Raw genomic sequence first — 25,691 nt, forward strand, 5'->3', positions numbered from 1 at the left:
ACAGTGTTTGAAGAAGTGTCAGATAAAGGGCATTCATACCTTTGCCTTCACAAAAATTTGCCCTTCTGCAAGTGTCGGACAAGATAATGAATATAATTTATAAAAAGTTGTTTGACTGCTTTGTTATTTCCAAATGGCAGCAGTGCGGTATTTTAAGAAACAGTCTGTTTAAATGTCTGCCTAAGCCTTCATTAAGCTCTGAACTGCATATGCCATCAGGGTTTCCAGGTCTGCGGGTTACTTTAAAAATGCAGTCGTGGGAGAAAATTATAAAGTTTCAGCTTCTGGTGGACGCCTTTCAAACAAACTTTGGTTTGGAGATACTTGCTGGACTTGGCAACCTTGCCTCAATAGCAACTGCCAAAGGTGCACCACAGGTGTGCTAATCAGCGTAAACAGTGAGAGATGTTTGAAGTTAATGAAACTGAAAACTGAAAGCTATAATGTTTGAGGATGGTCTTAACATTTTTAATAAAATTTAAAAATAATATAAAGATGAGGCTCTGCCAGCTGCATCTCCAGAATGAGAATAGCCAAGCTAACTCCGTGACGTATTGCTGCCATAACTGCTGCTAACGCTACTGTTATGTGTGTCGACATCATGCCTGATATCCTAAATGTGTTGGGAATGGCTGTGGATGGTTTTGTTTGGGGGATAAAATGCTGATTAAAGAACTAACAGGTCAAAAAGCACCAATAAATTATCCATCATTCCACACAGAGAGCAGCTCTGAGTATCTCACATCTTACATTTTTTAATAGTTTTGCCAGAAATGGCTCAAAATTGCTCAAAGTCTGAAGGGTGATGTGGTTTACCTTGATGCTAACAGCAGAACCACCCCCCCCCTCCACCTGGCAGCATTATCCTTAACATGAACATTCGAAGCTCGTAACAGACGTCCCAGTAACATATTTACACTTTGTATGTTGCACTTTTACTGTTGGAAATCATCATGTTTTCTTTTCGTACTGTGACGTATTTGTGAGTTGAACTCAGGGAGGGTCTCTGAGCAAACTGACCATTTTCTCTCCATGATAGGTGGGACTGGTGGAACATGATATTACTGGTTAAAACTGTTTTTCTCCACCCCCTTGTGCGTGATGATGTCATCACAAATCTGAAGACATTTTAGAGGCGGGGCATAGTCAATACATTGTGAGGAAATACTAAGAAAAAACAAGAATTTTATCTTTTAAATGGTATAGCATGATGAGTCGTGCTTATTGGGACAGACTAAAGTAACACGGAACAAGATCAAGTTTGATTTTCAAATTTAGGTCTATTTGAATATTACTGGTGGAGACTGTTAGCTGTGAGCATTAGCTGAGCTGGTCACCTGAGACCTGTATAATGGGAGGGAAACACTGGCTATGATATAGAAAAAATAAGCTATAACAGTGGTTTTCATACTGTAGGCCGTGACCCGCTGGTAGGTGAAAGTGTGGCGATGAGTAGGTCACCAGAAAACAGCACAAATGCATATTTTTTGTTAGCTACAGAGGACCATGTTGAGCCATTTTAATAAGAAGAAGTAAAAAAGAAGAATACAAACGTTATGACGTTATAACCAACAGGTGGTGCCATTTCTACATCCATAAGGTCCTACTAAAGCACCATTGGTCATCAGGCCAAAGGCCACAGAGATCAGAGTACAGTGGAAGGCAAACTTGCCTACTAACCTAGCAAACAACATTGACCAGAACAGATGTAAATAAGACATGCAATGTCCAACAAAATATTAATAAAATTTATTAATGTGTTCACACTGAAGAGCGGAATGGATTACAGTTAATTATAGAAAGAATGTGTCATTATTTTATTATTTTCTACTCCACAGTCTCACTAAATATGTAACAATGTGTGCATATTTAATTTGTTTGTTATGTTCGCTATTGTATTTGTTGATTGAAATAACTGTAATATTGAGTAAAAGTGGAGTGAAAGCAACAGTATTTTTGACTGGTTTATATCTTATTTGATTTTACTGAATAATTGGTGGGTCTCATGACTAACGGTACCTCCACATGTGGGTCCTCGTATGAAAAGTTTGGGACCCCTGAGCTTTAGCACATTTTGATTATTATTATTATTATTATTATTATTATTATTAAGTGCCAGCAGGACAATTTTGACTCCTGGTGACCACGTGGACAGTGTTTCTCCAGAATGTCCCGTCTTCTGTTTGAGTCTACAGGCTTCTGAATGGCTTGTTCATGATGTCTCTGATTGTCTCCACCCATCTTGCTGCTGGTTGTCCTCTTCCTTTTACCTTCAACCGCTCCAAGCATAATAGTGTTTTCCAATGAATTGGTTCTTCTCATAAAATGTCCAAAATAAGAGCTTCACTTTGACTATCTGGGCTTTGAGTCAGAGGTGAGGCTTGATATATTGTTTGTTTTCTTTGCCTTCCAAGGCTCTCTCAAAAATCTTTGCAAGTTCAAAGGTATCAATATTTTGCCTGTCCTGTTTGTTTGTCTAGCTTTCACGTCCATAAAGAGCCACAGAGAAAACCACAGCCTGGACAGTTCTGATCTTTGTTTGTAATGCAAGGCTAATGGAAGAACTCAATATTTGTTTTATTGTAATTGTAATTCAGAATTGAATGTATTTTCTGTGCCTGCCCTTTAATTTGCACTGAAGATGAATGAAGAGGTTGGTGTTAGTGTTTGTTGCTTCCCTAATTTTAATGATGGCTTCAAACCTGAGAGAGCCTTTAAAATCTAACACACCAGCATGTCAGACACCAACTGTTATGAAATATTATATAACCTCAAAGAAACACAAAGTGTAATTTTACTATTTCTGGTAAAGTTTCACAACCATTCACACTGTATGGTCAATACACACAAAAACAGCACGTTTTGAAATCACTGTGGCTATGATGTCACAACCATGACCATAGTATCAACCCTTCACCCTAAAACAGTTTAGCCTGTCTAATCATGTTGAAGCAATAAGGAGTGTTGTTGCAGAGTTATTGAAGAAAATGTGTATGGAAGGGATAAAGCATGATATTTAATGTGTTATTACGTAGCTTTCCAACCAGCCCCGACATTTTGTGTGTTTTTTTTAACCATGCAAATGTTAAAAGTGGACCTCAAGGGGAAAAAATAGAATACAGGTAAAACGTGGAATATAGAATAAGAATATAATCTTTAAAGAGTTTGCTTTAAGAAGAATCATCTTGACAATTAGTAATAAAAACATGATATGAGCATTTTTTAAACACACTTCAAGAAACTCATTTGCTTTTTGTGTTACTTTGCATTCACTGACCAGTATTTGTGATATTTGATTATTGCATATAACTATACGATATGGCGTTATATTTAATGTAAATAAATAAATAAATAAGGAATGTATTATTTTAAATATGAAAATATGTAAGGTTGCTATTTTGTTATATTATTGTTATATCATGCATTTATTGTACATTTCACATAATCTGTATTATTCATTATACTCGACTTCATTACTGGGGATGTGTATGGAGGGAAAAACTACTGAGACCCAGACCTGGGTATCCTCATATCTAGTTACGGTCATAACCAAGTTACAAGCTGCAGTAAACACAACATGCTGTTCCAGTTTTTTTTGTTTTTTTTTCATGTGCTTATTTCAGCAGGAGGCCTCAAGACAGTACTAAGAACAGTCTTAATAACCATAATAAACAAAATGTATACATGTAGGGGGTACAATTACACTAAAGAATAATGCGCTTAATCTTTTTACAGCCTTTCTATTTGTTGAATGAAGAACAGTTTTGACAAATGGCCTCATCTCATATAAAAGAACCCAGGAATAACAAGGCACAGCATTTCTAAATGTACATTTACGGATATAAAATCTTGCTGGGGTTATAATATACTTTAAAAAGTATGTAAACCAGGTTAACTTTACATTTTGGGTTCGTTGAACCTAAAATAATACGTTGACAAATGTAAAACACAATTATTCTTCTATTAATTCAATATTATAAGGACTCAAAATGTCAGGTTAACCAGGTTTACTTACTTTTCTTGGTTTAAAAGCTGCATCATTTCTCACTTTATCTCCAAAATATGCTTAAAAACGAACAAAACATTTTCCATTTTCCATAAAAGTAAAAATCTGATCAATTACAAAGCTGGTCAAGTCTTTCCAAAACAGTCTTGCATAATCGCGTTCCACAAGCAATATTGCCGTACAGTTACAGCAGAAAAAAATCTAATGAATATTCATAACATCTGCTTGACCTCCATTCGTTTCCTCCGTCCAATGCGTTGCTCCGGCTCATGAATATTAAGTAGGTGTGACGTAGCGAGCTGCTTCCGCAAACTTGAAAACCAAGCCGAGTTGTTTTGGTTTTTTTAAGCGGGGGGATGTTCCGCCGCTCTTTATTTATGCTTCTCTCCCTCCTTTTTTTGTTATTTATTTCTAGCCTAGGCACGTTAAGCTACACAGAGAGCGAATGATTCCGTTAATACCGTTAAATTAATTTCTGTAATGCTAGTTATTCCCAAGCCAGCAAAGTAGTTTGAGGGTGCTGAGCGGTAATGGATTCACGGGTATCGGAGCTTTTCGGTGCGGGTTCCGCTTTTAAAACGACCCCTCAAGGAGCGGGGTCGGCTTCAAATAACGCTGCTGTGGCGGCCACGAAAAAAACCTTCTCAAAAAATGGCAAAAAGGCGAAGAACCGATCAGCCCGACATCCTAAACCAAGCAATAATCCGCCTTATCTACCTCCAGAGGTGAGCCGAACATCCTTCTCTTCTTTCTTTCTTACTACCAGCTAAATTAGCCATCGTTGGCTCACACACTGTAGGCAGGAACGACAACATTTTATCGTTTTTAATTCCTAATTAAAACGTCCTAACGTTTTCCTGTTCACCAGCTTCTTATTCGAATTTTCCCGTTCCACCTTAAATGGAGCTGCAATTCTATTCTGGCGCCTGAGGATGAGAACGTAGCTGCCGCACCGTTTAAGGTGGAACGGAAAATTCGACCAAGAAGCCGGCGAATGACTTGCTTCCTAATACTTAACTAACAAAAACAGCCTTCTAGGTTTAGATGAGGCTGGCAGGTTAACGCTAACATTTTAACTGACTTATCTGTCCAGCTGTTTTCGTTACTAAGCTAGGTTAACGTTAGCTCACTAAAGTGCTGGCTAACGTTAACGTTAGCTGCTGGCTGTGGCTAACTCAAATGTTGTGTTGATTTGCGGAGCTGGTTTAGTGTTTTCGTTAAAACATGAAGGTCAAACGTGTAACCCAGCGGGCTAAAGACTGTCTTCGCGATTAAACTTTTCAAAGTCGAGCAGGTAGGTATACAATCAGGCTTAAGTGGGACACGTAGACAAGCCTTCCTCGGTGCTCAGATTTCACTTTCGAAAAGGCGAAGGAGAGAAGACCTCAAAGGGCAACCGGGTCTCCTCGTTCTCTGATGCCACAGAGTCAGACTTACTGCACTTCATGTGCTTCACACAGCCAGTCGAGTTTAAAATGAGAGCTAGTACTAATCAGCAGTTTGTAAGGCTGTTTCTGACTGAGCTAACTTCTTTGATCTGACGTAACGTTAGTGTAACAGCTGTGTTTACGATGATGACTCAGACAAAGAATCACTGACCTGCCATTTAAGCTTGATGAGGCTGTTTGTACCTGTAACTGTGAATAGTGTTTTGCTCTGTATAAGTGGACACTACTGACACTTCAAAATTCAGAATTCACTTATATATACAGTACTGTACACAGTACGACCATATAATCCTAACTAGGGTGGGCAGTATGAAGATATTTCATCGTTTTTGTGATAAAAAGATGCTTTTCTGAGCATACTGTGCATATTAGTACTTATAAAACACTCACCATGCTCTCAAAGTGAGCATAATTAGGCCTGTTTAATTAGATTTAGTGTAGTGCAGTTTGTAAAACATTGAATAGTTGTAGTTGTAGGTTGTTATTATTATTATTATTATTATTAATGTATTTTTATATGTGACGCTAGAAGTTTTGTCTCGTCTATTGCAACTTATTCATTCTCAGAAAAACAAATATCGTGATGCATATCGTGTTTCGTGACTTAATATTTTTGCCACCCTGGTGCTAACAGTAAGTGTGTTTTTGCCAGTAAAAGCACTATATGACATTAGGATACACACAAATAACCATAACATCATAGTCGGAATAAAACAATCTGTCTCCATATTTGCCTTGCTTTCAGTTCTCGGCATGATTTGAAAATACCACATGCCCTTTACGTTTTGTCAAAATTTCATAACAACTGGACCAATAAAAGTGATCCAAATATTATTACATTAAAGTTGCACAATGTAAGATTTATTTATTTGTTTATTTTTCCCTCAAAAAGAAGATCCAGGTCTTAAGTGCAAAATCAGCATAATACATGACATGATGACAACAATAGATAACTCACTTACATCCTCAGAAGTTGCGTCTTTCACCAAGTTTTGACTGAGTTCTCTTTGAATTCTCTTTTTAATCGTCACATTCATCCACGCGGGGAAGGGATCCAAAGCACCAACCAAGTTACAGTATATTTTCCACGTTATGTGCAATTTCACATTTCCACCAGAGAGGTCTCCAAATCCCCAAAACTGACATAGTGTAGCTTTAACTTGTATACGTAAACTTTAAAAAGTTTTTTTTGCTTCTCTTGTAAAGTTACCATTTTAGAGATGCAAGGTTTTGTTCCAGGAACGATAAATGCAGTAAAACATAACAATTAAGATTGACTTGTTTTTAAAACAGATCTTGATATGTTAGTGTGTTAAAAGAACAGGTTTGGTTCTCACTGCACTCCAGCCATCGCAGGTATTTGTTTGATTCTATCAGCAGCACGCCTGATTTAATTTAATGAAGCATTGATTAGATAACCTAGGTATTGGATGGTAACTGGGATTTTTGGAGGAGAGCTTTGAAAATAGTTAAGCTATTTATATGTACAAACAGTTTGTAAATATGCATAAGTGTTTTTGTGTTATCTATTTTATTCACATATCACAAAACCAAATTATACTGGCTGCTGTAATTGCCAGTGAATTAAGTCTAAACATATAATAAACATGTAACTGTAACACATTTTCAGTAAAATCTAACATGGCCTAAGGTCTCCTGGGTCGTGTTCAGTGGGTGTACAGGGGTCACGTCCATTCGGGTCTTTCTCTTCAGATGTTAAGGTCTTTGTATCCTGGATGATGGACTGTTCAGAGTGTCTGTAATAGGCAGTTTCCTGCTTTGTGCCATTGAAAACTGAACCACAGTGACCATTGTCTCAGCACTATTCAGTAAAGACTCTGTACTTTTCTTTTGTTTCAGGTTGAAGAGGGGAACATAGAGTACAAGGTAAGCTTTTAGCACTTAACTCCTCTCTTAATGGGTGCCTATGAGCTGTCTTGCTGAAAGCTGCAAAGCTGTCCTCTGTTGTTTGTACAGCTTTTTTTTTACCCTCAAAATGCTACAGAAAATGATTAAACTCTGCCATCTATTCTTTTAGATCTTTGAGATTTTGTGTTATTAGAAAAACAACTGTTTTTTGTCATTTTTCCTGATGATCTAATTTGGATGTACAGGGTGATTCAGAAAGATTCATCTGATTTCAGAATGATTAATTCACTTGTAAATCAGTACAGAACAATGTAGTAAACTCTAAATGGTTTAGATGCGCATAGAGTTTATTATGTATTTGTACAAGTGCTCAATATGAACCTCTTCCAGCTGTACGGACAACATGAACACCATATTCAAATACACCCCATACTCGATTGAGCATGTCGGGTGTCACTGTACTCACGGCTCTTTCAATGCGATTTCGGATTCACTCTTATTGATGTGGAGAACACAAACCGCTTTCTGCGCAGGGGTCTCCATCTCCTCGCAGACTGAAGGGAGACTGAAGGGAAACTATGACCCCCTCTTTCAATTGGTATGTGATTGGTTCCTAGGCACCTCACGGTTGTAAAAATATGGCGTTTTGAAATCGGATGAATCTTTTTGAATCACCCTGTAGTTTAATGTTAAAATGCAGTTTAAAGTTACAGTGTAAGATTAGCAGAGAAACTGGTGAACTGGTTAAAAGGCCCATATCCTACATTTTTCTTAGATTTTATTTTCCCTGAGTTCCACTTATAACATTGGTGTGGTTATGCATCAAAATGTCATAATTAATTTTCACGTGGCTATTTTCCGACCTCTTGAAATCGTTTGGAATTTAACAGGCTGTTTTTGTTACTGAAGACTGTTACAAGATAAATGAGCTCTGTTATGTTTGGGCGCTGAAATTTTCCTTAGAACTTCAGTGTGAATGGGCAGAGCTAAGCTGCTATAGACTGAATGTGTGTAAATGAATTCTTGTGACATCACAGAAACAGTGAATTCAAAACAGTTTTTTGCAGCATAATTTCCATATATGGACTGTATAGACTGGCTAGTGAGTGGCGCCTTTTGCAACTTTGACAATGTTTACATTTTACTTCAAAAAAGCAAAAAAAGCAAGGGAAACTTGTTTTTCTGTTACTTGGATCTTTTAAACACACAGCCTATATCAGTATCAAACATGCAATGGGTGTTTGCACACAGATTTCTAAGCTGGTTAACTAAAAGCTCTTTTGCTTAGTTTCTTTTGAAGCTAGTCTTGTTTGACCGCGAAAACAAGCTGGGTATTACAGATCATTTTAGTAAAATTTATGCGTTCAGACATGGTTTAATTTCTTTCAGACTGTACAAAAACACAATTGTAGTTTATCTTATTTTCTGATTCCTGTCAGTTTGTTATACGTATGTAGCGACATGCATTTACATTGTAAACCCAGAACAGAAGACTCAAGCCTTTTACACTGTAACTGCAAGGTGTATAACATCGCCATAAACATCTGTAACCTGATGCCACAGTGGATTGTCAGGGCTGTATTTAGCCCACAGCTGCTCTGCCTTTACATGTAAACAAAACACATTCTGTACCTGCACATTTGATAGTGCTTGTTTCTACACCCGACTCTGTTTGACTCTATTTGCTTTCAATGAAATGCATAGGGTTAAACTTTGCACCACCACAATATGACCAAGCACACACTCTGAACTCTGATTTGGCTTTGGCGCAGCTGAAGCTGGTGAACCCCACACAGTATCGCTTCGAGCACCTGGCCACACAGATGAAATGGAGGCTCCAGGAGGGCAGGGGAGAGGCCGTGTACCAGATCGGGGTGGAAGACAACGGGCTGCTGGTTGGCTTGTCTGAAGCAGATATGAGAGCATCGCTCAGAACTCTTCGTCGGATGGCTGAGAAGTATGGCCCTCTTTAATGACTTTCACATGCATTAAATATTTATCTTGTAGATTTATAATTGGTATGTTCCTTGGCTGATAAAATCAGTTGCTGTTAAAGGGGAATTCCACTAGTCTTTCAAAATTTCTGCATAATTCAGTTATTGAGACGTAACAGTCATTTATTGTTTTAATTGAAATGTTTCATCGTAAGGAAACTTATCAGCGCTGATTTCTTCACAGTGGTGGTGATAACAGATATGTGGCCATTTTACTTACTATTTAAGCTGACCAGTGGGCCTTTACTTGTTTTTTTGCATTTTAGTGTTAATAACAAATCTGGAAAAAAAAAAATAGCCTCCGGGGACTGTTTCCTCTCGCAGCACCTGTGTCTCTCCGCCATGAATGGATTTTAATATTAGTATGTTTTGGGCAAAATCTTCTCAAAACCATGTAAAGCAGTATCTCAGGTTTGAGGCAGAGTGTCCATAACCATTTTATGTAATAACCCTTCAGACGTCTGGTTCCTATCACCACCACTGTGAACAATTCCGACTCAGAACGTTTTTCTAGAGTGTCTGTTTCAGATCAAACTACTCTGAATGACTTGTTTACATCTCAACTTAATTATGCTTAAATTTGGGAATAAATGGTAAAGAAATTCCCCTTTAAGGTTGAACAAATTAGTGTTAATGATAATCCTATTGTGATATTTTCTCAAAGCTGCTTTGCCTATATTATAATGAGCAAAGCATCTTTAACGTGAGGAAAACAGCTCACGTGTGAAGATTTCCATGGTCTCATTTTTATATATCATACTTTACATAGCTGAGTTTGCTCTCTGTAGCTGCTGACCATCTGCTACAGTATTACTGTCATACCCATCCCAAAACCAGAGAACTAGCTGTATGTCTGAAGAATTTAAGTTTATTTCTTGCAGCCAGGTACCAGACAAGTAGCCGGCCTATGAAACAATGGACTGACGCAGTTTTATAGCTAGACTGATGCCATGATTAGGCCCAGCCTATACATAACAAGTGGCAGGTGTGACAGATATGACCATTTAGGGATATACAAAAATATGCAGAACAGAATGTTCTAAATACAATCAAAGCACAGGTACACATAATACTGCACTGTATAACACAGCACTAAACACATTACACAGCAATAGATTCCTTTAAGACAGAGGGTAAAATGACTAGAAAATAACCTTTAGCACAAAAACATTGATGACGGAGAGCTAATGAAGATGCTGAAGCTCCACACCTTTAAAACATTTTGTGTTTCTTCTGTTTATTTTGCAAATAAACTTAACTAAAACTATTGGAGTCTGTTTTAGTCTCCTTCGTACAAACCAATATTGTCTAGTATCATCTTTTATCAGAGTTTTAGATCCTGAAAATCAGTGTTGAATTATGGTTGGAATGGTGCACAGTTGGAATAATAATAGCATGTAATTGAAATATGAAGATGTCTGTGTGAATGATGTGACCCCAAGTTTATTTAATCCCCTCTTTGTGACTGTGTCTCAGGGTGGGGGCTGACATCACAGTCCTCAGAGAGAGGGAGGTGGATTATGAGTCTGAGGAGCCACGGAAAATCGCAGAGGTCCTCGTCAGGAAAGTGCCAGATGACCAGCAGGTGAGCATCCTTGTTAACATTTAAATGAACACAAATTAGAGGCCTGTGTATGTTTTGCATAGAGCTGAGCCTGCTGACACCTTTTATGGTTGTGTCTATAGTTCCTGGATCTGCGGGTAGCAGTGCTGGGTAACGTGGACTCGGGGAAGTCCACTCTGCTGGGTGTGCTTACGCAAGGGGAGCTGGATAATGGCAGGGGCAGAGCACGGCTCAACCTTTTCCGACACCTCCACGAGATCCAGACAGGAAGAACCTCCAGTATCAGCTTTGAAATCCTGGGCTTCGATAGCAAAGGAGAGGTGAGAGATCATTAGATCATTTGTTATTTGTATGTTAAAGGAATACATGCTAACACGATTTCTGTCTGTATCTCTGTAGAATATGGTTCATTTATCACAGACAGTAGTTTCCCTGAATTTGGCACGAACAGAAAAAACACCCACAGTAGAAGCCAATGGGAAGGTGTTTCAGCACCTGCACACTGGTTTCTATTGCAAGTGTGTTTTGGGTAAATACACTTTAAGAAGATGGTTCTTTAAGGGTTCTTTAGTAAAGACAATATACATAGAACTGTGAACACTCAAAAACTCTTTGCATGATTAAAGGGTTCTTCAGATTGATGAAGAATATGCTGTAGAGGGTTGTATGTAGAGCCTTTTTGAAAAGGGTTCTATGGTTATATCAAGCTTGTTACGGTAGTAGAACCCTTTTTGGTGCTACATAGAACCCTTTTGAAGAACCATTTCATGATGCAAAGAGCCCTTTATTCATGCAAAGGGTTCTTTGAGTGTTCATAGTTCTATGTATATTCCCTTTACTAAAGAACTCTTGAAGAACACCCTTTTTTTGGGGGTGTATTTACTCAAAACACACTTCCTATGGTTCTAGTTTTATAGAACCATTGTCTTTACTAAAGAACCATTGAAGGAACCATATTTAAGAGTGTAGGATTCATGTTCTTTTCTAAGGATCAGGTATCAAAATTATGGTCTGTAGTAATTAATTGTCCATCAGGTTAGAAAAAAAACATAATTAGTTTATTGATTTCTCTTTTGCGATTATAACAGGACACTAGTATTCCCATATATGAACATAATCGAACTTTTAAACATTTTTGGAGATCTGAAGTCCTATTAATGCCACATTTGTTGTAACTAACATAGATGAGATTGTTCTGTAAGTGCAGCTGTGAATCTGTACTGGTTGAAGGCTCTCTGTGCTGCAGGCGGATATCATGCCTACAAAAAGCCACCTATATTTTATGGTGTACATTTTAGGACTTCCTCACACCACAGTGTCAAGTTTCACACATCAGACAAAACACTGTCGTGTTGTCATGTCACAGCTCTCATATAATCAGGCTAAGCTAAGAGGCTACAAATACACAGCATTGGATTGTATAGTTTGTGTGAAATTCCTAGTTTTGTTCTTTCTTGCTAGTTTAATTACAGTTTTGTGGCCAAATTACATATTATTTGGCCACAAAATATATATATATATCATATTATTATGACAGTAAACCACGACAACAACTTCTACTCAACTGCATTATTGTGTTCTTTTATTTGACAAAGATTAAACCTTTTTACTCCTGTGTCCACTTCAGAGTTAGGGACTGTGTCAAAATTACTGTTTTTTTTTGTTTTTTTTTACTAATGTTATTATTGTTGTCATTATTGTCATTACTACTGATAGTAATTTTAATAATAATTATAATATCTCTACAAGTACATCTGTTGATGGTTTTGGGCACAGAAAATGCTTCTTGTAAAATCATAACAGCCTGGTTAAACCGCATTTAACTATGGTTATTTTCCATGCGGTTATCCGAATAAGAGGATTCTGTTACCAACACAGGACTCTGTGCTTTGTATCTGCATTTATAAGGCAAGTTCTTCCTCACAGTTTCATTTCCAAACCAAGAAGAGCTTTGTTTTTGTTAAAGTAAAACATTACTTGCTATTATCACATAAGAGGAAGTTATTTATGCTTATTTTTTATTTATTTATGTTTTGGTGTTTATTGCTTTTGGTGAACGACTGTATTTTTCTGCCCACAGGTGGTGAATTACAGTGACTCCCGGACAGCAGAGGAAATCTGCGAGAGTGCCTCAAAAATGATCACCTTCATCGACCTGGCTGGCCACCACAAATATCTGAAGACTACCATCTTTGGCCTTACCAGCTATTGCCCTGACTTTGCCATGCTAGTGGTCAGCGCAAACACAGGCATAGGTAACTCTCTATATATGCAAGTCTAATTGCTCTATGTCTACATTTTCATGTGTCTGAGGTTTGTTTAAAAGATAGTAGTCTAGACTACAGGCACTCTGACCTGACTGCAGATAAACCCGTGTTAAGGTGCCTCGGCCAGCGGAGCGCATTCTGATAAATGTCAGATAGCAGGGCAAAGTCGCGCAGACTGGCCTCGTAATATTTATGTGCACTTCAGCCTTCACTTCTCAAACAACCTATATAGGTTATGTAATTAGGAACATCACATGTTACTCTTGGCCTCATTCCTTATGTCTCCCACTACCCTAAAATAATCCGGACGGCCCTGGTGAGTGTCACAGGCTGGGGCCCAGGCGGTCTGAGGTGGGGGGATTGTAATCTAAACCCTGCCAGACCAGTGCTGGCTCTACACACCCAGAGATAAGACAAATTGAGAGCCTGGGAGAATAATGAACAGAGAATGCTGAGTTGCCATAATATAAACCAAACCTCTGCGTGAATATCAGCATATGCGTCATGAGATGCATGATCATAAATGTTTGTCGTAATGACCAACCTTATTCTCAGATTCAGCCACAAAAGGTCATTAAGATTAGCTGCTGTCAACATAGCAACAAGTGTAAACATCACCTTTAAAAGGAAAATGTCAGTTTTGATTTATTAATTTATTTAATTAAATAATTTATTTTTACTGCAGGGATTTTTCCAGTTTTATGCAAATCTAAGCATGATTATATTAGTTTTTTGGGTTTTCGGAGTGAAAATAAAATAAAATATGTGGTATAAAATGTGCCATAACTTTTGTACAGGCCACCTTTTATGTTTTATTTTTTGCCAATATGTTACATTCAGCAAATAAGCAGTAATTGTGCATTATTTCTTTTGTTTTTTCACTTCGAAAAACATGTCATTTTGCCAGGGATGCCCAAATTTTTGCATATGACTAAAAACAGGTTAAGACATCCTCTACAGAGACACACGTCTGCACATTTAATGTACAACTACTGTTTATTTGCTGACTTTAGCATATTGGAGAAAAAAAATGTAAAATGTGGCCTGTGCAAAAGTTATGGGAAATTTAATGATGTATTTTTATTTTATTTATATATTTTTTTTAAACATATTTTTTATTTTCAGTATGTTAAACTCAGCAAATAAACAGAAATTGCGCACAACAGTTTACAGAAAAATGTCATATATTAAAATGTGTTCTCTGTAGAGAATGTGCTTATTTTCAGTTAGAAAATCAACAAAACATGTCATTTGACCAGGGGCGTCCAAACCTTTGCATACCACTGTACATGAGGAATTTTCCACCATCTGTCAAAGCAGTCTGTCAAGGTCATTGGAGAGTTAAGACCAAATTTAAACAGACATTAAAACTGGAATGCTGCTTATTCCATGGCTGGTTCACTTTTATAGTATTATTATTGTTGTTATTATTATTATTATTATTATTATTATTATCATTATTATTATTATTAGTAGTAGTAGTAGTAGTAGTATTAGTGATTAGTGTCATGGTCATTTATCCAAAAAAAAAAAAACCCACGTTTAAATGTCTATGTTTACTGTGTGCTCAGGGTACACAGACTGACACTTTAGGTCAGTTAGTGTTACTGTAACAGGAGAGGTTATTTAGGCAAGTGGGTCAGTTGCAAGAGTCTGAAGGAGAACCTGCTCAGCATAGCGCTTGCAACCTGACACTGGAATGTCACATTATGCATTATGCAATGGAGAAATGAGCTGTTGCTATGTGGCGTCTGAAGCTCGGCCCTGCCCACGTTAAAAGGAAGAAGTCGCCGCTTTGCTTTCTCACACACAACCCTTACAAAGCACTGATGCATTCAGGCGTTCATCAATCTTTAACTTCAGTGTGCAGACTTCTGTGGCAGATGTTAGCGCACTAGTGTGCAGGCATGCTCCTCTTGAGGTCTGACCGCTAGAGATGACCTATGACTTTGTTTTTGAGCTGTCAGTGTGGGAATCAGCTGGTTTGGGTTGTGAATCTAAAGAAAGCGAGTCATAAGAGGGGCTCCGTGTCCTGGCCTGTTAGGTCTGTGGGAGGGGCAGGTTGTCCCATTCCTGCAGAAGCGTACCACACCAAGTTAGGGCTACACGATATAGACAAAGTATCACATTTCACTGATATTACTCCAAGTTACTATTTCTGTATCTTGCTTTATATTAAATGCACATTGGACGTGAGGTTAGACTGCATTATTTACATTTAACAGAGCTGAGTTGAAGTGGAAACCAGAGGAACTCCATGATTAAGGCTGGAAAACATTGTGATGACTATTAAAGGGCCCATATGTTGGAAACCCCATTTTTCCTTTTTGTAGTAAGAGTTTAATGTAGCTTGTAAACATTGTTAACACTCCAAAACATGTTGTTCCATATATTAAGCTGCGAAAACAGCTCATTTTGCGTTCTTTGTTTCTGTGAGGTCATTAAAAGTAACTGATTTACATATATCCATCTATTCAGCCTACGGCAGTGTAGCCCAGCCCATTCACGCTAAAGTGATAGAGATCAGTCTTAAAGGGCCCCGTCCTACATTTGTCTTGCTTTTTTTTTTCCTCCTGAAGTCCACTTGTAACATTAGTGTAGGTTTATGTACCAAAAACAGTCGTAGTTAAAGGGGACCTATTATGCTTTTCTGTTTTTTTTCCCTTTCCTTTAGTGTGTTATGTAGCTTTTTGTACATGTAAACAGTCTGTGAAGTCACAAAGCCCAATGTATATACATAACTCTGTCCCACAGAAACCACTTTTCTCAGCTGCCTGAAACGCTTCAGGATTGGACTCTGGCTCAAACCGATTGCTCACATTAAGCATTTGCAACTGCTTTAGTGTTACAGTACTTGTTTAGGTTATTTGATTACTTTCTAATGATTTAATGCTTTTTCAGTGACGGTACTGGAGCATTCGTTAAGAGTTCAAACCAAAATATAGCCAGACCCGGCTGACCTACAGCACAGAGTTTTGAATCTGGACCCAACTGTATTCAGGCAAAGTTCTGTCCAAATCTGAGAGTATCCTGACAAACATTGATGTTCCACAGTTTTTTCTTCCATAATCCTTGGTAACAATTATTATACTTATTATAATATAGCTTTTATTGGGGGGTTTTAGTTAGGACACATCATCAGATAATACAGTTCACTGAGCAGATAAAATTGCAGACATAAAACACAATTTTGCCTCTAGATGAACCCTAGATGCTAGATGGCATGCTGTACTGAAGCTGAGCTTGTTTAGCCCAGTGATGTGCATGAGGCTTTTTATATGTTAATTGGACTTTCAATTTCAGTTTGTTATTCTTCAGTCTTTTCTGGCATGACCATGCCAGGTTTGACATGAATTGAGAGAAGCAAGAGTCTCAGGAGAAACACTAAGTAGCAGGAAGTACTACACTATGTTAAATGAATGCTATTTTACCCCATTTTAACATGTTTTGTTCATATTTTAGACAGTTCATCCACATTATTAGCATGCGTCTTTAGCCACAGCTAGTGTAGTCTACATCTCTTCTTGATGTCTTCTTGGTAGTGATTGTGGGCATGTGTTTATAACTTGTACTGGCCTTCCAATATACATGACCTTAATACACATGTTCATCCACAACCACAAAACATCTCTACAAGTGCCTGCCTACAGACATGTCTATGTCAACAGCCTAGAGATGAAAAATGATAATATCTAGTTTCTCAAAAGCACCAAGATAGAATGTAATTGTTCCAGCTGATTAGATCACAGTTTTGGTGTCTCGTTATGGATTATGTAGTAGCTTTAAGTGTGAGATACCGGTTACTGGAATGTTTTGAAATGTGAACTGGCCTTGCAGAGACCAGAAGATGCGATGTCCTAAGAGGTTTAGAAGTCAAAGCTAAAAATACACAAACGCTACACCATGTTCTGCAGGTTCCGCCACAACATGCAGAAACTATGTGAAACATTTACTGCTGTTTCTGTCTGAGGTATAGAGCATTTGACGTCTGCCAGAATGTACAAACAGCTACATGCAGATACAGTGGAAGATGAGTCATTTGTCCAGCTGAAAAGTTCGAAAACATTTATCACTTGTACAGCAGTGATGCACCAGTCTGATTAACTGAATCATCTCACCGTCAGTACTTATTGAATGGATTAGGTATTAAAAAATTTGAATTAATAAGCTGCTCATCTGTGCAGTAAGTGTTTGTTAATGTTTAAATAAATGCACATAATATTAATACAGTAATCAGTGATTTTATGTATGTAATCGTGTTCGTTTAACCATTCCAGACTTTTCCTCATGGCAGCCCAGTACTGTAGTTATCATCCAATATCTGGTTTGGTTCATCTAAGCTCCATTAAGTAAATCATGTGTGCTGAAATCGAAAATAAACCTTTGTAAAGGCTTCAGGCATCTCGAATAAATCTTGATTGTAGCTCGTTCGACATCAGCTACCCTTTTTTAAAGCAAGACATGCTTGTTACTTTTTACTGCGTTAATGTTTATTTGCATGTACTTCAGTGACGTTTGGTATTTTTGCTGCTAATAACTGTATTTTTGATAATAACATGAAGATAAATGGTTTCAAATAACGCACTTAGTTGGCTTTTGTGCAGTACTGCAAGTTCAGGAATCTGCAGATTTGCACAAAGACCTTGTTGCATTGTTTTACAGATGTACCCAGGATGGCCCGCAACAAATGATCTTATATGCTGCTCACAGTTCAGTCTTTGGGATATAAAAAGTCTTATCTGATGGCTCTCCTCTGCTTTTCAGTGGGCACTACACGGGAGCACCTGGGTTTGGCCATGGCTCTGAAGGTGCCCATTTTCATTGTGGTCAGCAAGGTGGACCTGTGCACCAAAGCCACGGTGGAGCGCACCGTCCGGCAGCTGGAACGCATCCTCAAGCAGCCGGGCTGCAACAAGGTTCCCCTAGTCGTGGCCAGCACGGACGACGCAGTCACCGCTGCCCAGCAGTTTGCCCAGTCGCCCAGGTACCTCACAGCTCTTAAAACTACCTCAAAGCCTCCTGTCGACAACAATAAACCCAGGTTAGCCATGGCGACCACCAGACGTGCTTTGATTGGGGTGTGCGGAATTGGTTTAACCATTGCATGCCTTGGCTGGTAACAAGTTTCTAGCTGTAATGAAACTAAACCCACATTTAACTTCACTGTGGATGTCAATGCAATGTTCCTTAGGGTTAATTGTCCTGTGTCTCATCTCTTTTTCTCCTTTTGTCATTTTTGGTCTGCTTAGCATCACACCTATCTTCACGTTATCCAGCGTATCAGGGGAGAACCTGGACCTGCTGAAGGTCTTCTTCAACATCCTGCCTCCCCTCAGCAATAGCAAAGAGCAGGAGGAGCTCATGCAGCAACTCACTGAGTTCCAGGTTAATAACAAACAATGCAGTCAAGCCTTCGCTTGCAAATCAGATACAGTTCATGAAATTTGTTTTAATATTGTATTTCACTTGAAAAATAAGGTTGCTGATAAAGAATATTATTTTAACATCTACACAGTTTTTACATTAAAGGGGAATTCCACCAGTTTTTCAGAATTGCTGCATAATTCAAAGGCTGAAATGTAAACAAAGTCATTCAGAGAGGTTTGATGTGAAATGGTTCATTGTAGAGAAACTTGTAGAGGAACCAGAATGCAAATATAGCCAGGTTTATTTGCTATGCAAAATAAGCGATGATTCTACATGCGTCTTGTGAGTTTTAATGTTGATAATGGTAAAATAGTGGTAAATCTGAAAAAAAGCTTCTTGAGAATATTTTGCCCTATAGTGCCCTGCAAATGGATTTAACAAATATGATTTACGCCTAAACATTGTTGTAAAATTATTGTAGAACTGTTTCTGAGGCATCAGGCAGCATATTCATAACAATTCCATATAATAAGTTTTTGTGAGGGAGGCATTAAACTAAACTGTGAATAAATCAATGTGAGTTGATAAGTTTCTCTAGAACAGAGCATTTCAAATCAGACCACTCTGAATGACTTTGTTTAAAGCCATTAAATTATGCAGAAATATTTAAATGGTGGAATTTCCCTTTAAGGGCCACTAGACCTTTCTGACAAACTCGTTGGTTCTGTAGGTTGATGAGATTTACACGGTGCCTGATGTCGGGACAGTGGTTGGTGGAACTCTTTCCAGGTATGACACTCGCAGTCGTGTAAGAGCTGCTTTTCAAATATACACACATCCAAATTCAGCTTACTTGTTTACTTAATTGAGATTTTGAAAAAGGAATGTTAATAAAATAGTGAAATACATTGCGTAATTATTATGGCATAATTGTGTAATTGTTCAGTTTTTGAATGAGCAGGTTAAGCCCCTGTTGTTTATAGTGTCCTCATTTGCTTTGCTGTCTGTGTGCAGTGGAATCTGCCGGGAGGGCGAGCAGCTGGTGGTCGGCCCCACGGATGACGGTCAGTTCCGGGAGCTGACCGTGTGCAGTATCCAGAGAAACCGCTCTGCATGCCGGGTGCTCAGAGCGGGACAGGCAGCTACTCTGGCACTGGGCGATTTCGACCGCTCGTTATTACGAAAGGTGAGTGTGAGTTCCCACATCTCCTTGAAAACCGAGAAATTAACCGAGACTAGTTTACCAGCCATGCACACACCTGAAAATGTTGTTAGTAATCCTGGAACACTGATCTGCATGTTTAATTACATAGAGAGCAATTAGTCTTGTGTAATTGAAATTAATGTGTCAGAATTTGTTGATCTGTTCCAGCTTATCAGAAGTCAGACAAAATAAATATAAGGACATGTCATACAGAAATTTCTTGAAGTATGATATATTTTTGCCATGTCCTGTGTGTGTGTGTGTGTGTGTGCGTGTGTGTGTGTGTGTATATATATATATATATATATATATATATATATATATATATATATATGAAATTTTAGCTCTCCTTTTTAAACATGATGAATTATACTTAAATGGATATGATAAAATTATTTCTTTCATTATATAGGTTTATTTTATTACACATAATAGATATCTACTAATATAAACCTTATAAAATAAAATTGTATTTATATTTTATCATTAAAGGATCGTTAAGGGCTGCTTTATTGACTTTAATGTTAAGGATGTTGACACATGCAAGTCATTCTAATATGACCTTCTGTGATAAACAGTTGTGTGTTAAGGAAAAAATCCTAGACAAGTCCTGGAAAATGATTTCCCGAAAACAGTGGGAATCCTGGTGTGTGTACTAAACAAAGTGTGAACAGCATGGGTGACTGCTTTTTGAAGCTCATGGGTGTTTTGCCTTTGGCTCTGGGCTGCAGGGCATGGTGATGGTGAGCCCAGAGATGAACCCCACGATCTGCTGGCTGTTTGAGGCTGAGATCGTCCTGCTCTTCCACGCCAAAACTTTCCACAAGGGCTTCCAGGTGACCGTGCACGTGGGTAATGTGAGACAGACCGCCACAGTGGAGGCTCTACACGGGAAGGTGAGTTCTTGATTGTGCCGTTGACCAGGGCTGCAACTAACGATTCTTTTTATAATCAAATAATCTACAGGCTGTTATTCAATTAATCGACTAATCAGACCATTCGGTTATTTTTTCCTCTCCCTTTGCCCTGTCACAGCACCACCATTCATTAGAAAGCCCTGTCCCAAACAGCACACTAAGCCCTGAATATCTTCTTCTGTGCCATGTTGGTCAGATAGCTGTAAACAAAACCAGACACTCTGATTGGTCCTCTTAGGGAATTTTGAGTAACTACATGTTCAGTCAGTCACCTTTGTTTAAACTCAGAAATACACTGAGGGAGACTCTCGTTTACAGTGTAACTGAGGACACGTGTACAAATGTAAAGAAAAGAACAGGGTAGGCTGAGTGAAGTGTTTGGGGAGTAAAAGTTAGTGAAGTGACAACAGCATACAGAGATTTACAGTATCCTGTACTGAATTCCAGCTGGCTGTTACACTACAGCTAAAACCAGATTTCCCCAGTTCAGTAAAACTCTTGGCACCTGAAGGACGATCCAGTCAGAGGAACAAGCATTTTTTACTAATGTGTACACGTTCACATCAGAAGACGTCACCGAGTGTGTTTACATGAACTCAGTAATCCGATCATAATCAGATTTCTGCGGTTATCTGATTATTCAAATGGTCATGTAAACTGCATACTCTGATTTCTAAGACTGGAGTAAGGTCTAGAAATCGGATTAAGAAATCTGATAAAGAGAGCTGGATTTTAGCTCAGTAATCAGATTTCTCAGTGCATGTAAACTCTTGCTCTGATTTCTTTTGGATTTCTCAGTCTGAGCATGTGCGAAAACAGACCACAGTACCAGAAATAAGCGAGCAGTGTCGCCGCGAGATGCAGCAAAACACTTCTGGAGCAACGCTGAAACCAAATACATGCTTAACGAAATGGATTTAAATATTCTTCATCTTGTGATGATTTATGTTCATAGTTTCAAGTAAAGTGGCGCGAGTTTTACATTACGTTTACATCACGCCTTCTTTTTTTTTGACTTTATTGGCTGGTTGCAAAGCAGAAATCTGATTACTGTCCGACTCATGTAGACCGGGAGATTTTTTGCAGTTATCGGATTATTATCAATGTTGCTGCCCCTTGTTTTTCTCTTGTGAGTGTGTGCAATGCCGCTCTTGTTGCATGTGGGCGTAACCTGTCCAGCATCTGCTTGTAAGATTGTCTTGCGTTTTTGCCTCAATACTGTTGGGAATAGCAATGTATTGCTGTTTAGAACAGAATGTTCACCAGAGGCTGAAATAAGGGTGCAAAGAGGGCACTCATAAGCACCGCTTTGAACACTACAATGAGAAATGGGACACCCTACAGCCTTGCATATGCAAATGAGGAGTGCAGGACGGCAGATGCTGAAGCCATATCTCAAAGCCGAGGATGTCTCGGTTGTTTTGTCATGAAAGCTGTCCGGTTTTGTAGGATCCTTTCGAATCCGATCTAGAATTGCACCCTTCATTTGTTAGAAATCACTGTGAACTCAAGACTTCAAATCCTCCTTCACAGGCAGCACAAAACTTTAAATAACTTAAAATAAAACAGCGGAAACAGCCATGACTGGTGTGATGCTGTGACGGCAGACTTAGTAACGACATGCTAAACTTTATTTATTATTTTTAAACAGACTTAAACGTGTTGTCTTGCTTAAGTCGGTAAGTGTGTGCGTGAGTGAAGACTGATGAGGAGCCTTCAGATAGCAGTGCTAGCAAGGTCTCTCCTGCCTCATCTGCAGCCTTCGCTTTGAGACACGGCACTTGAGTGCCAAGTGATTTCTTCTCTTAAGGTGCAGTGAAACACCTGAAGCCCAATTGCCCCGGACACTTCCTTAAGTGTGTTACGATCTGTCAGAATGACGGTTTGCATCATATGAGCATTATGGAGGACTTTTTCCCATAATTGACATGTCGACAGCTAATCATTTCAGCACTAGTTAAGTCCACACATGACGTTCTGAACCACCAAGGAGGCTCCTTATTAGCTCCTTATGTGTCACTCAAGTTTGCTCTCTCTGTCTCTCTCTCTCTCTCTCTCTCTCTCTCTCTCTCTCTCTCTCTCTCTCTCTCTTTCTCAGGACGAGCTGCGCACTGGTGAGAAAGCGGTCGTGCGATTCAAGTTCATCAAGCACCCAGAATACCTCAAAGTGGGTGCCAAGCTGCTCTTCAGACACGGAGTAACCAAAGGCATCGGACAGGTCACCAAGCTACAGCCTCTGTCCCAATATCAGCACCACTCCTAGACTCAGTCTCTCTCTCTCAGCTCAGAGGACGCTGCCTAACCCAATACAGCAATCCTTCAGTCACTCTCAGATTCCTCTTTCTTGTAAGCCCACCTCCCTCCCCCCAAAACACTCTTTTATTTTTTTTTATTTTCTTCTCCCCTTCACCAAAGCCTTGCCTCCACCAACCTCAAGCCTTTTTAAAAAACTGTTTCATTTGAAACAACAGTCTGGTTTACAGGCTTTTTATTTTGTAGTCTTGCAGTAGGATCTGGAGGGGAGTTTACGCTTGAACACATTGTTCACCACGTAGACGCAGGTTTTGGTGTTCTTCTGATCTATGTTGGTGTCTCTTAAAGGAGAAGTCCAACTAGACATGGGTAGTTGGCTCAAACCAGCAGTAAAGATGTCCAGGCAGTTGGAACAAAGAGTCCAACCCAGCAGTTAATCTGGCTAACAATGAAGAAAGGTTAACTTTATGTTAACTAGCATTATTCATTGTTTTGTTGTTAGCCCCATTAGCAAATGTTTGGTTGAACTTCCCCTTTAATGACTCCTGATGAACTGCACACACCTATTTGCTGCAATGCAAAATACTACAGCAAATAAGGACAAGATGAGGTGAGATTCTGAACATTTCTTTAAAGGCGTTAATTAGGAAACTGGCGCCCAGCAGATGACTTGAGGATCTTGAGATGAATCTTACGCTTATGCTCACATAATGACAAAACAAATAGACGAGAATGGCAAGACGTTCCTCCAATTAAATGTTTACAAGCTAAAACAATACGGAAGTGTAAAGCGCTGAGCATTTCCACGGCAGCTACAGTGGTGGCAGATCTGTCATCGTACATCAGCCAACTCTGTCAAACTAAATGCTAGCACTGTTAGCCTAAACCCTGAACCTAACAGCAGTCTCTGTGTTAAATGTCTAGCTGACAGCTTGGAAATGTCTTCTGTGATTTTATAAAGAGGCACTGTAATGTTGTGTCTCAGAATACTTAACCTGATCTTTATTTGGCATGTGTATTCAGTGATTGATTACCAGAGACTAATTTCTGTGTTAATTAAAAGATTCGAAGACTTATAAATGCATTTATTATGGATGCATTTGGGCAGCTGCTTCAGTTCCTGCCTGTTGGCTTCTATTGTAGGTCTCAGGAGAATAGATTTTCTCTTCTTTTCGTAAGTGCAGCCAAACCTGTTGACGTTATCATGGTAATTGAACGCTAAATACACATGGTAGATGGATATTAGGTTAAACTTCGAAGGGAAATTCCACTGATTTAAAAAAAAATTCAGTATAAATCAGTCATTTAGATGTAAACAGACTCATTCAGAGGGGTTTGATGTAAAATGGTGCTTTTTAGAGAAGCTTACTGACTGAATATGTTTATAGAATCTTCTACAATAACAGCAATGTTCTTGACCAGTGATTTTTATTCTGTTTTATATGTAATTGTGATAACATTAAGAGCAAAAGTATGTTGTCTTTGAGTGCTATTTTGCCATATGACTCCCTGCATGTGCTCCTCTGTCATGAATGGATTAAAAAAAAGTTTTAGGCCATCTCGAAACTATCATAAAACAATGTCTCAGGCATCATATTCATAATCATTTCATGTAATAACTGTCTGTGAGGGAGCGTTTTAGAGGCATTTAACTCTCCAGACGTCTGGTTCCTATCACCACCACTGTGAACATGTTTCTGTAAACCAGAGCATTTCACACTGAACCACTCTGAATGACTTTGTTTACATCCTAACTTTAAAAATGTACAGAAATGTAGAAATATTGGTGGAATTTCCCTTCCCTTTCTAAGGGGTTGGCTTTGGGCTGTGGTAGCTAAGTGGTGGATATGCTGCTTTGCCATCTTGTGGATGTGTGTGTGCTTTACTGTTTTTGAATATCACTACATCACAGACGTCACCTGCCTTTAAATCACCGTAGAACCAGATATATCATGTGCTCTGGTCGACACTTAAGTGCTTTAGTTGCTCAGGAAATTACACGTGCTCCTAGAAAAGCATTCCACGTCCCTGTTACCCTCCAAAGTAGGAGAAGAACTTGATGTTGCGCTGCTTCAAAGGGTTAAAGCTTGCCTCACAGGTATACGTCGTCTACTGCTCTTCTACTGATTATGCAAAATGGATCGCAGGCCACGGAGAGGCCTTCTTCTGCTGTTGTATCACTGTTCATACTCTCTCATGTTGTTTTCCTTCGTTACTGATACCACGATGTTAAACCGAGGGGCTCTGTCGTAGTGCCTTAGGTCGCCTATCGAAGCCCACGTGATCTCGCAGCTCTCTCAGAACTCGACTTGGTGCTACACCTTTTGATATTTAAGATGACGAGCAGGGGGTTGACACATTAGTTTTCAAACCCCCGAAGCTTCGTCGGCCTTAAGAGCTGTGGCTAGAGCCAGTTCATGCATGTGTAGTTTTACTTACTCAGTACCACGTTAGAGCACGTTAGTCTGTTCCTACTGTGTTATTCTCGTGCAATTTTAGAAGGAAGAAAAAAACCCGAATGTATTTAAACCAAAAAACATTTAAAGAGGAGAAACAGACAGCATCAGTGTTTTTGTTTTACAGATTTGTAGTGGTTTCTAGTTTTATTCAGCCACCTATTTTTGAACTGCACCTCATTTATATCAATATTTGTCACTTTTCTGGCTTCATGTGCTGGAAGTTTTTTTTTTTTTCTGTTATTTTTAAATATTTTAAGATTTTAGACTTTTGGTGAATTTGAGTATTTATGTACAAATCAGTTTGTATATTATGGTGTACATAAATAAAATGTTTATGATCTAC

The 25,691-nt window shown here is 38.7% G+C and overlaps 1 protein-coding gene across 2 annotated transcripts; it reads left to right on the plus strand.

Annotated features, from left to right (window-relative positions):
- Positions 1-4,316: 4,316 nt before the first annotated feature.
- gtpbp2a (GTP binding protein 2a) lies at positions 4,317-25,691 on the plus strand. Of its 2 annotated transcripts, none has more exons than XM_036573697.1 (12): positions 4,317-4,731; positions 7,315-7,341; positions 9,096-9,280; positions 10,794-10,902; positions 11,004-11,201; positions 12,962-13,136; positions 17,913-18,189; positions 18,398-18,533; positions 19,246-19,304; positions 19,530-19,701; positions 20,451-20,615; positions 22,735-25,691. In XM_036573697.1, exons 1-12 carry the CDS (start codon positions 4,537-4,539, stop codon positions 22,897-22,899), a joined length of 1,863 nt encoding a protein of 620 aa, XP_036429590.1. In that variant the 5' UTR covers positions 4,317-4,536; the 3' UTR covers positions 22,900-25,691. The 2 variants fall into 2 exon arrangements, with proteins under 2 accessions (XP_036429590.1, XP_036429591.1); XM_036573698.1 differs by having other exon boundaries at positions 4,318-4,731; positions 17,913-18,132.

This window comes from Colossoma macropomum, unplaced genomic scaffold (genome assembly GCF_904425465.1).
Source record: "Colossoma macropomum unplaced genomic scaffold, Colossoma_macropomum, whole genome shotgun sequence".
In the NCBI taxonomy this organism is placed as follows: Eukaryota; Metazoa; Chordata; class Actinopteri; order Characiformes; family Serrasalmidae; genus Colossoma; species Colossoma macropomum.

What these genes read in the sequence shown, in the direction of transcription:
- gtpbp2a (XM_036573697.1), top strand. Translation starts at nt 4,537, where the DNA reads ATGGATTCACGGGTATCGGAGCTTTTCGGTGCGGGTTCCGCTTTTAAA. An exon ending in AAGTGCCAGATGACCAGCAG is followed by an intron (nt 10,903 to 11,003) that starts GTGAGCATCCTT and finishes TTGTGTCTATAG; the next exon opens with TTCCTGGATCTGCGGGTAGC. An exon ending in ACCGCTCGTTATTACGAAAG is followed by an intron (nt 19,702 to 20,450) that starts GTGAGTGTGAGT and finishes TCTGGGCTGCAG; the next exon opens with GGCATGGTGATGGTGAGCCC.